Consider the following 14759-nt stretch of genomic DNA (forward strand, 5'->3'; position numbering starts at 1 on the left):
TTCTTCTTAATAATTAGTGTCTACTCAATTTCAGTTAATGCTCTATAAAAGGAATCATGATGATCCATGCTATGTTTATCTAACACAGTTTGTATAATATAGTTCAAATGTTCTCAGTAATTACAAAATGGTAGACAACAGACTCCATTTTAAAAAGCGTCTTTGATCCTAAAACATGAACTAGGTAAGTTCCACAAATTCTAACTTGATTTTGTAACCATAAAGACAAAAAGTCAAACTGTTACTTAACTTTAACTAGAAAGTTTATTCTTTTTTATGAAAGTATGGAATATCTTTCAATAGGATTCTTCTAAGAAACAGAATATTTCTAACAGCTATTTCATGAACAGATATCTCTCAACGCCCCCAAACCCAATTAGTATTAAGTGTGTTCAGGAAATTTCTTCTTGCCTCATCATTCATGTTTTCACTGCATTCAAACATAGATGCTAGGTATAGAGGAAAGAATTGCAGCTCTAAGCAACCACTGAATTATAGGGACAGTCGTGTATTTCTAACAAAGAGAAAACATTAACACATAAAATTTAGCACAACGTAAGATTTCTTTGAACTTACATGAAAAGTGGCTTTGACATACGTATGCACTGCAGCTCCTGAGGAGCCTAAGTTGTCAGGAGTCATTAGAGGGTTGGATGAGAGCTGGCTGCCATCCTGAAGCCATTCATTGTATCTCAGGCTGGACATTTTAATTCTTTTGTTTGGGTCCACTGTTAGAAGTCCTAATATAAATACATTAAATTCTGTTAAATCATGAGCTGTTTATCTTTTTATCCTAGATATGCCAATATTTATCCTAGAAAAGACTCACACAATGTCATACTGTCTTCCTCTCCAGAGGAATCATTAAATACAAGAAATTGCTATTTAACTGTTCAATAACTCACATCTCTTTTCACACTAACTCAGAACTACCAAATGGTTTCTTCACGTAAAACCTGTCTAGGATAAAGTTCAAGACGGTAACCCTGAGATTCTCTACATGATCCACTGAAGTCTGCATCTGGAGAGGCCTACATTTTTGGCAAACCTGCTTCTACAGAAATTCAGAACTCCATCTTTTTAGAACTTATACTGGTATTTATCTCATGGTGAAAACATAATTGCCTCAAAAGCTTCAGGGGAATCAAAGTACATCACACATGAATCTCAGAAATACAGTAGTCTCAGTACACACAAAAAACAACCCGAGGAAAAAATTATTATAATAAATTAATTTTCTGCAAAAGCTCAGCTTTTGTAATATTTATCTTATAACCTGGTATTTTTACAAATAAAAAAAAATAACAGAAAATAAAAACTCTGCTTTTAAATATATTTTCAAGATTGCTTTTTTTGAAGCTCTTCAGTTATTTCTAACCCCCCTAAGCTTCTGTCAATCACCATCTCACTACTTTAGAAAGCTCTCTGCTACTCATACAAGCAATATGTGATGCAATTTTGATGTGTTCACCTTTACCCTTAACTTGCATTAGGGATCAGCACATAGCAGGTTAGGCACTGTTGATGTTGATCACAGCATCCAGATACATAGTTCTCTAAATTCTTTCCTGTGAGATAAAAGTATACTGTGCATGAAATATTTATGAATACATACCTTGAATTAACTCTTTAGCCTCTTCAGAAACATTTTTCCAAGCTTCTCCTTCAAAAGAAAATTCTCCCTTTTTTATTTTCTTCATAATTTCCAATGCACTGGTACATGTTAAACTTTTGTCATGAGACTGAAATGGTACCTGTCCTGATAGCATTGTATACTGTCATGAGAACAAAAGTAGTATCAACAAACACAGTATAATTAATGACAACCCTACAACTAGAATGCTGTTGCTTACATCACCAATGCTATGCAGTAAAACAAGCTCAATTTCAAGGCTATAGAAAATTTTTTAAATGGAAGATTTCTCTTGAGTCCCTGTTAGGAAACAACAAACAAACAAAACCACTCATATGCTTCAGGAAACTGTAAATAAACCACAAAAGTGTTTCTACACAAATTATATCTACTCAAATTATTTTCTGTATATCAGAATGCAGGCTGATTCCTTCCCTGAACTCAAACTGTAGGAAGATTATATGGATCCCTGTGAAATCTCCTAGTAAGAACACATCTTTTTAAGAATGAGACTCTATCAAGTATTTTTTCCATTCCCAGAAACGTTGAATTTAATTTACTGCTTAATGAAAAAAAAGTCCACCCCTGGAAAACATCTGTTTTTGGAACCTATTATTTGCGCAACGGTATTTTTGCCTCACCTGAACTCAGTGTCTCCCCAATTCTGAAACAGTGTCAAATCATTTGCATTGTAACAAAAAGTAGGTACATAGGATAAAGGTGCAATGAAAAACCTCAATCACTCACCAAAATGACCCCCAAACTCCACAGATCACATGATTCATCATAACCATTGTGATTCAAGAGCTCTGGTGCAGCATAATGAAGAGTAAAACAGGGAGTCTTAAGAGGCTGGTTGTCAGGTGGTTTCAGACGAGCAAAACCAAAATCAATTATTTTTATTTCAGAATTATCAGTTTCATCTGTAAACAATAAATTCTGAAAAAAACAAAGACAAAATCAATACAGGCATTGGGTAGAAAATTGGTTAGAATACTTAATAGTTATTTTTTCCCTACATTTATTACTACTGAAAACTTCCCATTATTTAGAGAAAATGGGAACTAGGAGACCAAGAGAAACATAGAAAAGTAGAAATAACAGTAGTCTGCGATGTATGAAAGTGTGTTTATCTACCTCCTGGATATCTGCAAGTCAGGATAGTTTTGTCTGACATCATTAGTAAGAATGATTATTTATCAGAGAACACTGCAGAAAGTAATTCAGGGAACACTGACAAGAAGAAAAACAAATACATCAACATAAATGGAGAACTGCCTCCTTCCTCAAAGAAAAGTAAATTTTCTTAAGCTTACACTTCCTTCTAGTATGTCACAAATGATAGCTTTCTTCTATGTGGAGCTCATGTTGCATGTCTTCTCTTGTGACTGACTAGTCTTTGGTCCTAAAATAGTAACATATTGTCATATTCAAAAAAAAAGAAATCAAAACTAAAGGATGGTGGACTAGAAAGTGCACCAATATCTTAGCTGTTGTTCTGACTACTGTCTGCATTGGATCTCAACGTCAGTATAGATACTTTCTGAAAGAGACTTGGGACAAACAGCATTTACATACTGAGAGTCACATTAACAATTCAACCTTGAACCAGTGGGCTGCTACTTAACACCAAGGTAGAGAAATTTTGGCAAATAGTCCCTGAGAACTCCAGCTTTACATACTGGAGTGGGGCATCTTAGACTTGAAGACAGACAGGTCATTATCAGTTTGGAAGAAGATTTAAAACAAATTATCCATGGGACAGCAATATGCCCTTCTGGCCAGTTCAAGAGGGACAGGGATCTATTTGAGAAAGTCCAACAGAGAGCTACAAGAATGATTAAGGGACTGGAGCACATGCCTTATGAAGAAAGGATGAGAGACCTGGGCTTTTTAGTCTAGAGAGGAGTAGACTGAGAGGAGATCTAATAAATGTACACAAATATATGAGGGGTGGGTGTCAAGAAGGAAGGGACACCCTCCTCTCACTTGCGCCCTGTGATAGATAAGGGGGGCAAAGGATGTAAGATACAGCACGGGAAATTCCACCTCAACATGAGAAAGAACTTCTTTACTGTAAAGGTCATAGAGCACTGGAGCAGGATCCCCAAAGAGGTTGTGGAGTCGTCTTCTCTGGAGACTTTCAAGACCCATCAGGATGCGTTCTTGTGCGACCTGCGATAGATTATATGGTCCTGCTGTAGCAGAGGAGTTTTACCTCAAGATCTCCAGAGGTCCCTTCCAACCCCTAACATCTTGTGATCCTTTAATCTGTTCTTTTCCCTGAGTTCTTCAAGAAAGATACAGGAGTGAAGCTAAGTGTTAGAACTGGCAGAGGCCAAGATGAGTTATAAATTATTTCTACTCCCCCCTCAAACTGATAGAAAAGAGCAAAATTCTGCTGTTGCATCTATGCAATTCTAGAAAAAGTGTCAATATTATAAATCCTATAGCCCTATGTAATTTTGTTATACAAAAGGTGAAAGACTCAAAGTATTTAATTTCAGGTTCACTAGCAAGGGGAAAAAATGACTGCTAGTTGCAAGCAGATCAGTAAAGAGAACCTGAGAGCATTCGCTATGGATCAAAGAGAATAGCTGCTACAGAACAGTGTTTAATATTCTGTATTGGTGTTATAGCTTAATGTACAATTGGAACAGACAGTTTTCTGTATTAAAATGTTGTGCAAAATGGACCTAATGAAGCCTAGTTTTAGCAAAAATATTAATATGAAGATAAGTGATTAATACAATGATCTTTCTTCTATAGTGATTTTACATAGCCAACAAGTAAATGAAAAACTGAAGTAACATTAGGTTAAGAAGATCTCCTTTCTTAAGACAAGAATGAAATTGTTTGTGTACAGAACGAAAAGTACAGTCCTAAATTGATTTAGACTACTTGGTTGAGTAGCTAAACAGGAAGTTTCACAAAATCCCACACTTAAAGCTATATTTTACACATATTTTAAGGATACATAAACTTTGGTATGTTTTTTACAGATTAGTGATCACTTCAGAAACAGTCCTCAAATCCTCTCCTGAGAGGCTCCAGATGGTCACATATACTACATGATAGAAAATTGGAATTCACAGAAATAAAAAAAAAAATCTAGTACTTTTCCTTTCTTTTGCAGAGCACCATATATGATCTAATTACTATTGCTTAAGTAGAAGAGACTTCCAGTCCATGCAATTAAAAAAACCCTCATCCTTAGTGACATGTAACTAGATGTCTTTTTTACAATAGACTTCTCAGTATCACATGAGATGTCAAAAAGTATCATAAAAAATAAAATAAAAATGAGTGGAGGTGATGTAAAAGCAAAAGAACTTCCAATGTATCTTTTTACAGAAAGGTACACTAACCACATCTATATTGAGAAGCCTGCAGATTCCATACTTCCATACTAAGTTCATGCCTGAATCTAAAATAGTAACTTTCAACACAACAAGCAGGAAGGAGACAGGCTGGTTAAGTCCGACTTTGTGAAGGCAATGCACTCTGCAAGCTGTTTGCTAACCCTTCATTACTTGGACTTCCCAGACTTCTGTTCTTCAACATGATGCAAAACTGGAGACCATGCAGCTGAAGCTCTGCTTTACAGAATCTGGCTTTTATATTCAAGAGGGTAATAAGACTAAAATGATGAACATAAGAGAAGAAGGATTTCTAGGCTTTGTCCTTTCAAAAGCTGTTTTCTTTTTGTGATGATGTGAGCAGAAAAAATGTTTGCAAGAGCCACAATTTCACAATAGCCCCTTCTAGTTTTAATACTCCAGTACAAAGATCTTTTCAAATGCATGTATTTTGGACTGATTTGCAAAAACAGTTTAATACAAACACCTAGCAAACTTCTTTACCTGTTAAATTGTAATTACTATAAAGGAAGTAAGTTTGTAATACACCAGAAGGTATGTTACAGATGGACAAACATTGGTAGGAATGGTGGATCATTTTAAACTCCAGATGTGAAAGGAGTAGCTATTTCCTGAAGTATGATGATTGTAATTACCAATACAATGTAACATCCTCATTGGATGAACTACCAGAAATCTACACTATTAATGGGATAAAGAAAACTAACACATATCCAAGCCCATTGTTGGCAAAGAAAAACGAGCAAATACTGGCTCCAGGAAGCAGAATAAAGCCTGTGGTCAACTTTACCACTGTAAAGTGAATTATCTGGAAGGCAAGATGTTGCTGCACAATAAAAATATAAAACTAAGAAATTAGGGAAAATTCTAAGTATAGTTTTTCATTTGGGGAAACTACTAAACTCACTGAACTCAAATCATACATCTTTATTAGCTGCCTGTGTCAGTTTATAGTTCATTTTATGCTCAACTGGGATACAGACAGTACAAGGGTGTTGCAGTCACCTCCAAAAGAAGCCCTGTTGAGTGAATTAAGATCAAACAAAAGGTAGAAAAAGCTAAGTACCCAGGCAACCTATCTCTGCTTGTGAACTGTTTCATGCAATAAATATACACTTAGCATGAGTAAAAACTGTCCCCAAATAGGCAAGAAGTTTGGAGTGTTAAATTGGTTACAAAAATAAAAGTGTTTCCTAACAGTTACTTTTACCTATGAACAGAAAAATACATACAGAATTTCCTAAGTGAAAGCAGTAACATTTTATTAAAAACATAGAAGTGCAAAAATCTGTAAGAGCTCAAGGAAAGAAATACATCATACTACAGATATTTAATAATGTCTAAATATACTGCATTAGCATAAACCAAGTCACTACACCTCAGGTTTCAGATCTCTGTGGACAACTCCAACATCATGCATATGGCTCACTGCTGAAACAAGTCTGCGCATAATATGACTGGCTTCAGTCTCACTGAAATGTTTCTTTTTCTGAATACGTTCAAGCAATTCTCCTCCTTTCAGCAGCTCCATTACTAGAAATGTGTGAAGCTGAAACAAAAAAAGAAAAATACGGCATGTTAGAAATTTAACACTACAAGCCAACTTTCATGCAGGAGCTAGGTGGTACTCCAATATTCTCAAAGTTTGAAGAAATAAAACTGCTTCTCATAGCAATTCAGGAGGCCTGTGAGAAGCACCAAATTGACATTCTCCCCCATCAGTCTCACTGAGGTTGAAAAACATTGATGTCTTTCCCACGTTCACTCATTTACAAAAATGCAATGCTACCATGTAAACAGATAATTTGTAGGGGGAAGAAATGCCTTTCTTTAGGCCAGCAAATAAAGCTGGCTAAAGCTAGACTTACACTGTTTAAGCCTATTCTGATGTAGGAATATATTCCTATTAATGTGCTAAGGGGTTAGTAATTTAATGTTACCAACTAATTGAAAAGCTTACTGAAACCTTAATGTGAAATGAAAGATTGTCTAGAATTTCTTCTAATTTCATCCTCTACAGAGTAGTAGATAAAGCTACTCTATTATTAGAATAGGTATCTTCCCTTTATTTAAAAGGTAATGGTTGATTTTAAGTTTGTTCAAGATAATCATTAAGAAGAGACTTCCTTGGTTATAAGACAACATTGGCACACCATCAACTGCAAATCAAATGTCTTGCCATTAAACAAACAGCAGACTTCTCAGGACAGAAAGTTAACATTCTCAGAAGGCCACAGATGTAGACATGTGATGGCTTCTAGCATCTCCTTCCCCTGAATAATAGTAACAAAAGTAGTATTTGCAAGCAAAGAAAAACAGTTCTGGGAAGAGGTAGAAAGAAAAAGTAAAATCAAATAAAGAGTCAGAAACAGAAGGTGCACAGTATTTAAGTATCAAGGACCATAAGCAAACCTATGTGAACAGAAAGTAGGAAAGCTTCTTACTAGTCACATGCTAGTAGTGCTTGTAAAGATAACATTTCCTGCAGTATGTACTTGGAATAGCTGACAGTCAAAGTCAGAAAGGATAAGGAGACTCTTCTCTGCCAGAAAACAACTTGTGGGTCACCAGAAGTCTGCAGCTCAATACTTTATGATTAGATTACTAATGCAGAAGTTGATCAGACTGATAAAAAAAAAAATTAACTTGCTAAGAGAAACTGCAGAAATGTCAAAGCTAGAAAATTGTGATCAGTCCTGGTTTTCAGAATATTTGTGCATTGAGTATCCAGATAATACCTTGGATCTACATGAGACAACTGAAAATACAGTGGTTTGGCTGGTTGAGAGTAGTTTATTCAGTTGCAATCTGAAGAACTGGGTTTTTTTTAGATATTCCCAACTATGGTTATTTCACTCAAGAGAAAGTGAAAAAAGTGTCCTGTTTTGTACACATGTACACATACTTCACATAAATACAAAAAAAAAAATAAGGCTTCCTTATCATTGAAGATTAGAATACAGATTTTGTGTCCTCACAGACTATTTTAGAAGTGCTCCACATGAGCACTTTGCTGGTCTTTGTATAAAGAGCATGATGGGAATAGACTGGGGTACATGGGAAGGCAAGAGAGCCCATCCTCTGTTACAAACTCATAGGCTAAAATCACAAAGTAGTTTAGCTTGGAAGGGACCTCTACAGGACATCTGGTCCAAACCTCTAGCTCAAACCACAGTCAGTCTCCAAGTTAGATCAAATTATGGCTTATTACATGCTGTGGACTTTGCATTACAGGAAACAGGTAAATAATTTTGCTTAAATAACCATAAATTGATCATCATGTATTTCCAAACAGAAGCTCTGCTTTCACATTTGGTAACTCAGCAAACTACTTGGTTACCTCCTTGAAGTAACTAATAGCAAAAAAAAAAATTAAAAATCTAAATACGTAATCTTAGTATGTAAGATTTCCAAATCCAAGGGAAGACATTAGGTACCTCAGCACTGTAAATGTGGAAATTGGGTCATGAATATGTTGTATGATGATTAACAGAGTAGACCACAGACAGAACCAGAGACAGAACTCAGGCTCAATTCTTCCAAATACTTTTTTGGTTTGTGACAGTAACTGAAAGGTCCCTTGAATTCAGAACTGCTGTTTCATCTTCAACACTGACTAGACAAAATCCTTAGGAAAAAAGTGGCCTCCACAGTGACAGTATGGTTAACTCCTAAAAGTTCTTGGAAAAACACATGGCAATGTGTTTGGAAGTGCTGATTAGAGTTTGTTTGAAATACCTGGTCATGATAAACTTCATGTAACTTCACTACATTCGGGTGTCCTTCGCAGAGTTTCAGAGCTGTTATTTCTCTCTGGGTGTTGGCTTCCATTCTGGAAAAATTGAGCAGTCATTTTGTACCAATTTTACTAAGTCATGGCACATTCAAAGTGTTCTATCTATTGTTTGGTTTTGGTTTTTCTTAACCAAGTTAGGACATCAGAAAAACCACACCCAAATAAAATAGTTATTCATGTAACTGCAACTTGTTACAGCAAAAGTTGAAATGATATTACAGAATATCCATCAGTTACAGTTTCTATCTAAACCAAACTTTTCACTTAGTCCAGGGTAATTTGACTTCACCTCTGTTACCACTGATATTTGTTAGTTCAATTTGATCTTAAAAGACACAAAATTTTAAGTCAAATTCTTTTCCATTCTTATATGGGACAACTATGGAAATTATGAGCTCCTACTTCATCTATATATGATCTGCGTTACATAACTAAAACCCTAAACAGGACACTGTAAAAATCTATAAATGGAAGCGATAGGAAGATACTGCTCCAGAGCAAAAAAACATCACACAAATTCCAAGTACTGAAATCTATAACCAAAAAAAAAGTGCAAATGGTGAACATTACAAAAACTATTTGAATGGAGAGCAGAAATCTTTTTTTCCACTAAGTATGTAAGTTGATTTATTTTAGGTAAATAATGGCTGGATTTTTTTGCCAAAACTCTCTTCAAAAAAGGCTAACCCTCTACTGATTTAGAGAACGGCCTTATGGATAACACAGATAAATCCTCTCTCGTGTTCTTAATTTTGGGCTTTTTTTTTTTTCCTCTCCTAATAAGGATCAGAAATGTGATGAGAATTTTGTGCAATAGAAATCTGTTTTTCTGCAAGCTTCATATCATCAACATGTAAACTAAGCTGTTCCACCTGCATCACTGCTGGTATTTTTTAAAATGGAAGTAATTTCAGGTCTTTAAGAAATTAAAAACCCTGACAGTCTTTCCCCAATAAACTACTATCAGGAGAAGCTGGACCTGGGAAAGAGATGAAGTTCAGTATCATGAACACAAACCTTTGAAATTTATGCATGGGCTTTTCTGAGAATGTCTTTTAATTATCTCAGATTGTAAACACACAATATAATGAAAAACAAATGGGAAGCTCTGAAACAGTAACTCAATCAAGCTTACAGGACTCCACTGGTTAACTGGCCTTCAGACACAGACAACCTCAAACTGTTGCAAGTCCAGCACAACTAACAAAGCAACACCACAGAGGAACTTTTAATCTGAAATTCACTTTTTTTACACTTTTGGTGGGTAGGAGTGAAAGATTGTCTAACTTCAAGGCAAAGAAGTTTCTAGAACTCTATCATTCTTTCTATACAGATCACTTCTACCATCATTTAGCCTAGTCAACCACAGTGAAAGAGGAAGAGCAAAAGAACCTTGTGAGTAATATCATTTAGGGACATTGTTCCTAAAAGTGTAGTTCATGGGGAAAAAAAAAAAAATCAATACTATTTTTCTCACTGTTATTGAGAATCAAAAAATCCATTAGCATGAGATGGGAGTACTGATCTGCAGCTCTGTATGCACAGCAGAAAAAAGCATTTGAATACAGACACAAGGCAAAGAATTCCAGATTAAAACATCCAATGTGTCTACTGCATACTACTTGTCTAAGGTCTCATTATGAATGAAATTCTAGTTAGTGTACCTTAGACCCTAGGATACATATTTATAGTAGGATTCAGTGGCCTAAGCTTAGGAGAGCCTGGAAGGTATTAGCCATGAAGACATCTACATAAAAGGTATTAGTCACAAGACTGATAGGAACTGGAGGACAGAGGGGACACCAACAAATGTTAAAATGGCACTATGTTTAAGTTACTAAATCCCACCGCTAGTGCCTGATCGTTCAAATCTCTCTGCAGGCTCCACTAATAGTTTTGAGTAGGACTCAAAACCTCAAAATTCATAGCAGACCTCAGAAAACTGACTCAGACACCTAAGCTTAGGTGTCTTATTCTTGACTTTATCCTATCCGAAAAGCATATAATGATGAAATACTTAAGTCTGGTGGAAAATTACTTCTAGAGTCTGGAAAGCCAGTGGTAACAACCAAATATCTTGGAGAAGAGATTGTTGCGAATTATCATTCTGATAGCAAAACATTTACACTTTCCTGCCAACATTCTACAACACACTAGGGACATAATTACTAATGTAACATTGCAAAATGGAGCTAAAAATCCATCTGCTTCTCAAAGAATCTCTTATTTTCCTCTGGGCAAAAATTACCAGAGGTAGCTATTCTGTAAGCAGACCAGATGATCCCCATGTATAAAGGAATTCAGTGGCTCTACTGTGGTGTTCTCCTCAGAACATTCAGAAAACAAGGTGCAACTTAGAACTCCATAGCCCAATTTCATCTTACACAAACACACCATGAATTAAATCTGATCCTTCTTAAGAGCAATGTCCTAGGAAATCAATTGGGCTGCTTAGGAAAGGGAGCTGGCACAAGCTTAGCTTCAGTTCAATAAGATTTTAAAGTAAGAGGGCCTTATACCTTATTGTGGTTAGGAGTAAAATAAGGGGAAATTAAGGTAGAATGCAGTTAGGAATCAGGAAAGTATTCTTTAGGATTCTTCTTGTGTCTTCCCCAACAAGTATAACATTTTGTTTCAAAAGAATGTTAGAATATTTTAAACATCATGAAGTTACTATAAATTTATGTAGACTCTTCAAATAGGAAATTTTTAAAAGTTATTTTTCCACTTCCAAAAATGTAGCAAACATTACTCTAATCCATGGGTAAGCAAATAAAATATTTTTATTGTCTTACAGAATATTTATACCTTTTGCTAATTATTTTTACTGCATACTCTTGGCTAGTTTTCTTGTGTAAGCACTTTCGACAAATGGAAAAACTTCCTTCTCCCAATGGTTTCTCTTTCAGATCCAGTTCATAATGATGATAAAATGGAGAGTCCTGTTAGGAAACTGTCTGTATTTAGTTCTGCAGAATACTTTTAGTATACACAGTCAAAGACAAAGAGGAAAGTTCCATGAGAATTTTTCATCTACATTTAAAATTGTAAAAGAGCTCTTTTTTGATAAAATGAAATCTCAGCTTTTACTTAATAAAACGCATAAAACTCATTATAAAAGAGTAAATATTACATTAAACAGAATCACTGAATCAATCATTATTGCTACAATAATTTAAGATACAAAATATTCAGGCAAACAGGATCAAATATGACTGTACATATATTTATCCACAAAACCATGTGCTTGTTTTAAGACATCACAATAGCATGTGTTCATCTAAGGCTTCACACAATTATACACACTTTTGGGCAAATACATCATAGAAGGAATTCTGATATAATTAAAATAGCTTTGAAAATATCTACAATGTTTGGCTGAATAACAACTATCAGGAATCAAATTACTATTACTACTATACTTCAGTCTTCTGGAAAACTGCACAATCATCCCATTTTTAAAATTAAACTTCAACCACTTCCTAATAATACCACATGCAAATTATATTATTGGATCATCTGAGGAGCCATTAAAGAGAACAGATAAATTAATAACTACTTTGTAATCTGTGATTGCTACTTTGAAAGTTATATGCAGATACAAGTTAATTAAATTAATTCAGCCCTTAATATTATTACCTTCATCATAGCACTTCTGGCAATAGTTGTAGTTCCAGGCCGCTCATCCCCCATATAAAACTGAAGAGGATCTACTGTAGCTGCATTGCGTTTAAACAAAATGGAAGGTGCAACGAAAGAATATCCCTGTGAAATTAAGACACCAGAAAAGGGCATGGCTTGAAATTATCGTACACAAACTGTCATACTGCATAGAAAACACTACAAGTTTCAGAACAATTTTTCAAAGAAATCAGAATTCTCATAATACAGAAATCATAACTGAGTCACTGATGGATAGATATTACTCTGTTCAAAGTGAACAGATATCTCCCTGGAATTAGTTATATGATTCTCCACAGCTATAGATAAAATAATAACAACACAAAAATTCTCATACATAATGGTAAAAAACCGGCTCAGCTTCAATTGTTCTACAATAGTGATAAAGGCTCATACTTCAAACCAGATAGCCTCCCAGAGCATGTTTATGTTAAGACATGAAATAGTTTTTATGGTGTGATGTAATTATTTTATCTGGCAAAAGAAAAAAGCTTCATATTAATGATTTGGTATTGCAACAACAGGTCAGGGTGAATCAGATCATATTATGACAGGCATAAATTGCTTGCTAACATCACCACAAACCTAACAACTTCCCAAATATGATGCTATATTCCTGTACATTTAGCTTTAATCTACTCAAAACCAGACAATAAAACAAAACAACAACAAAAACACAACAATGCACAAGAAGAGGGAGGAGAGAAAATGATCTGAACTGCTGCTCACTTCTGCAGCTTTGGTACCAAGCTGGCTGCACATGAGCTGTTTCTGCCCATTCAACATCCAGATTGCAGTCCAAGAGGGATCATTCTTTAATAGCATGTAGGAGACGGTAAGGAAAACTTAGTTACTGATATGTACATAGCACTCCACTGATTAGAACACTAGTCCTACAGGACATGGAAGACCCACGTTCAACTCTGCAGCGAGCTCCCACTTCCCAAAGCAATACCTCAAAAGGAGCAAAATGTGGACATGTGGAAACTACACTGCTGTTGTTGAAGCTGGTAGGCCAAGAATCAAAATGACAAGACTATTATGATATGAAGAATCAACAAAGGACAGATTGAATTTAGTCCAGAAGGTAGGACATTCAATGGGGAATGGAATCACCTGAAACTGCAAATGTTTGCAATAGGACTGTTTACACATTTGCATTATGCTGAACAAACAACCCTGGGAATTGGGATTTGAAGACACAGTTAATTCCCAATAATTTAGAAGGTGGTAAAAAAAAAGAAAAAAAAAAACAGGCAGCAGCTAGGTATATACTTGGAATTATTCAATAAATGATTTTTTTTTTTAATTAATGTGAATTCTTGAAATACCTGAAATATTCTTTCTGATGTCTGAGGAGTTGCTGCAGGAGAATAAGTTGGATCCATTTCTGTAAACTCTTCTGCAAAATTACTCACATCCAACTCATCTCTGATTACTGGTTTAAATGGAGCTGGTACTTTTTTGGCAGCTAAATCATCCCAATTCATATTCTAAACCAAAACCAGGAAAATAAGTTCGTATGAAATGAAAATTCAACAAGAAACAGATACTGGAAAGACACTTGTCCAGAAACATTCCTAACTCCATTTTGCTATGTTTCACAGGCATATGAAATACATTCAAATTATGCCTTACTAATTTGCTTAGATAAAGGTAAGAAGTATCAAACTTATTTGTAAGCAGAGAAGATTCTATTCTTTTGTATTAAAAAAAATGAAGAAAAAAAACCACAACACAAATTTAACAGTGGAGATAAGCCAAGCAATTAGTGTGACAGCCATTAAATTACTTCCTCTGTTTCAGAGGAAATATTTATATTTTGGTAAGCCATAGTGCATGCATGCATAATCTTCAACTTTTCATTGCTGATTCTATGCTTAATCTCAGCTTCCAGAGCCCATTATTCCAGAGCATAATGTTTTTGGATTCTTACTTAAGTGAATGTCTAGAAGATACAGTAATTACAAGAAAATGGCCCCATTACTGCAAAGCAGTAGAACCGAAGTAAAGTCAAGATTAGAAAGCACTGTAAAGGAAATAAAATATATTGGAAACAAATAGTGAATAAAGGAAGCTTAGACTCTCCTATAAAAGGAAGGAAATACAGAAGAGATGATAAGAAATTCAGAATTTAAAAAGCCCAGATAATGCCAATGTTGAATGTAATGATAATCACACTGAAAATATTTATTTAAAAGGCTTAATTTTTGCTACCAATTTTAAATACACCAAAATTTATGCTAATTAAAATGTATTAAATTTCAGA

At 35.0% G+C, this 14759-nt stretch overlaps 1 protein-coding gene across 3 annotated transcripts in view; it reads right to left on the reverse strand.

Annotated features, from left to right (window-relative positions):
- RPS6KA5 (ribosomal protein S6 kinase A5) overlaps positions 1-14759 on the reverse strand; it is a 52157-nt gene that overhangs the window by 601 nt on the left and 36797 nt on the right. For all 3 annotated transcript variants that reach the window (XM_054400625.1, XM_054400624.1, XM_054400622.1), the window contains 8 exons: positions 13822-13983; positions 12449-12574; positions 11618-11751; positions 8752-8845; positions 6392-6562; positions 2381-2572; positions 1616-1775; positions 577-740 (listed from right to left, as the gene is read on the reverse strand). In XM_054400625.1, coding sequence (XP_054256600.1) covers positions 577-740; positions 1616-1775; positions 2381-2572; positions 6392-6562; positions 8752-8845; positions 11618-11751; positions 12449-12574; positions 13822-13983 — 1203 coding nt within the window. The remainder of the gene's footprint in view (positions 1-576; positions 741-1615; positions 1776-2380; positions 2573-6391; positions 6563-8751; positions 8846-11617; positions 11752-12448; positions 12575-13821; positions 13984-14759) is intronic.

Source organism: Indicator indicator, chromosome 4, assembly GCF_027791375.1.
Source record: "Indicator indicator isolate 239-I01 chromosome 4, UM_Iind_1.1, whole genome shotgun sequence".
In the NCBI taxonomy this organism is placed as follows: Eukaryota; Metazoa; Chordata; class Aves; order Piciformes; family Indicatoridae; genus Indicator; species Indicator indicator.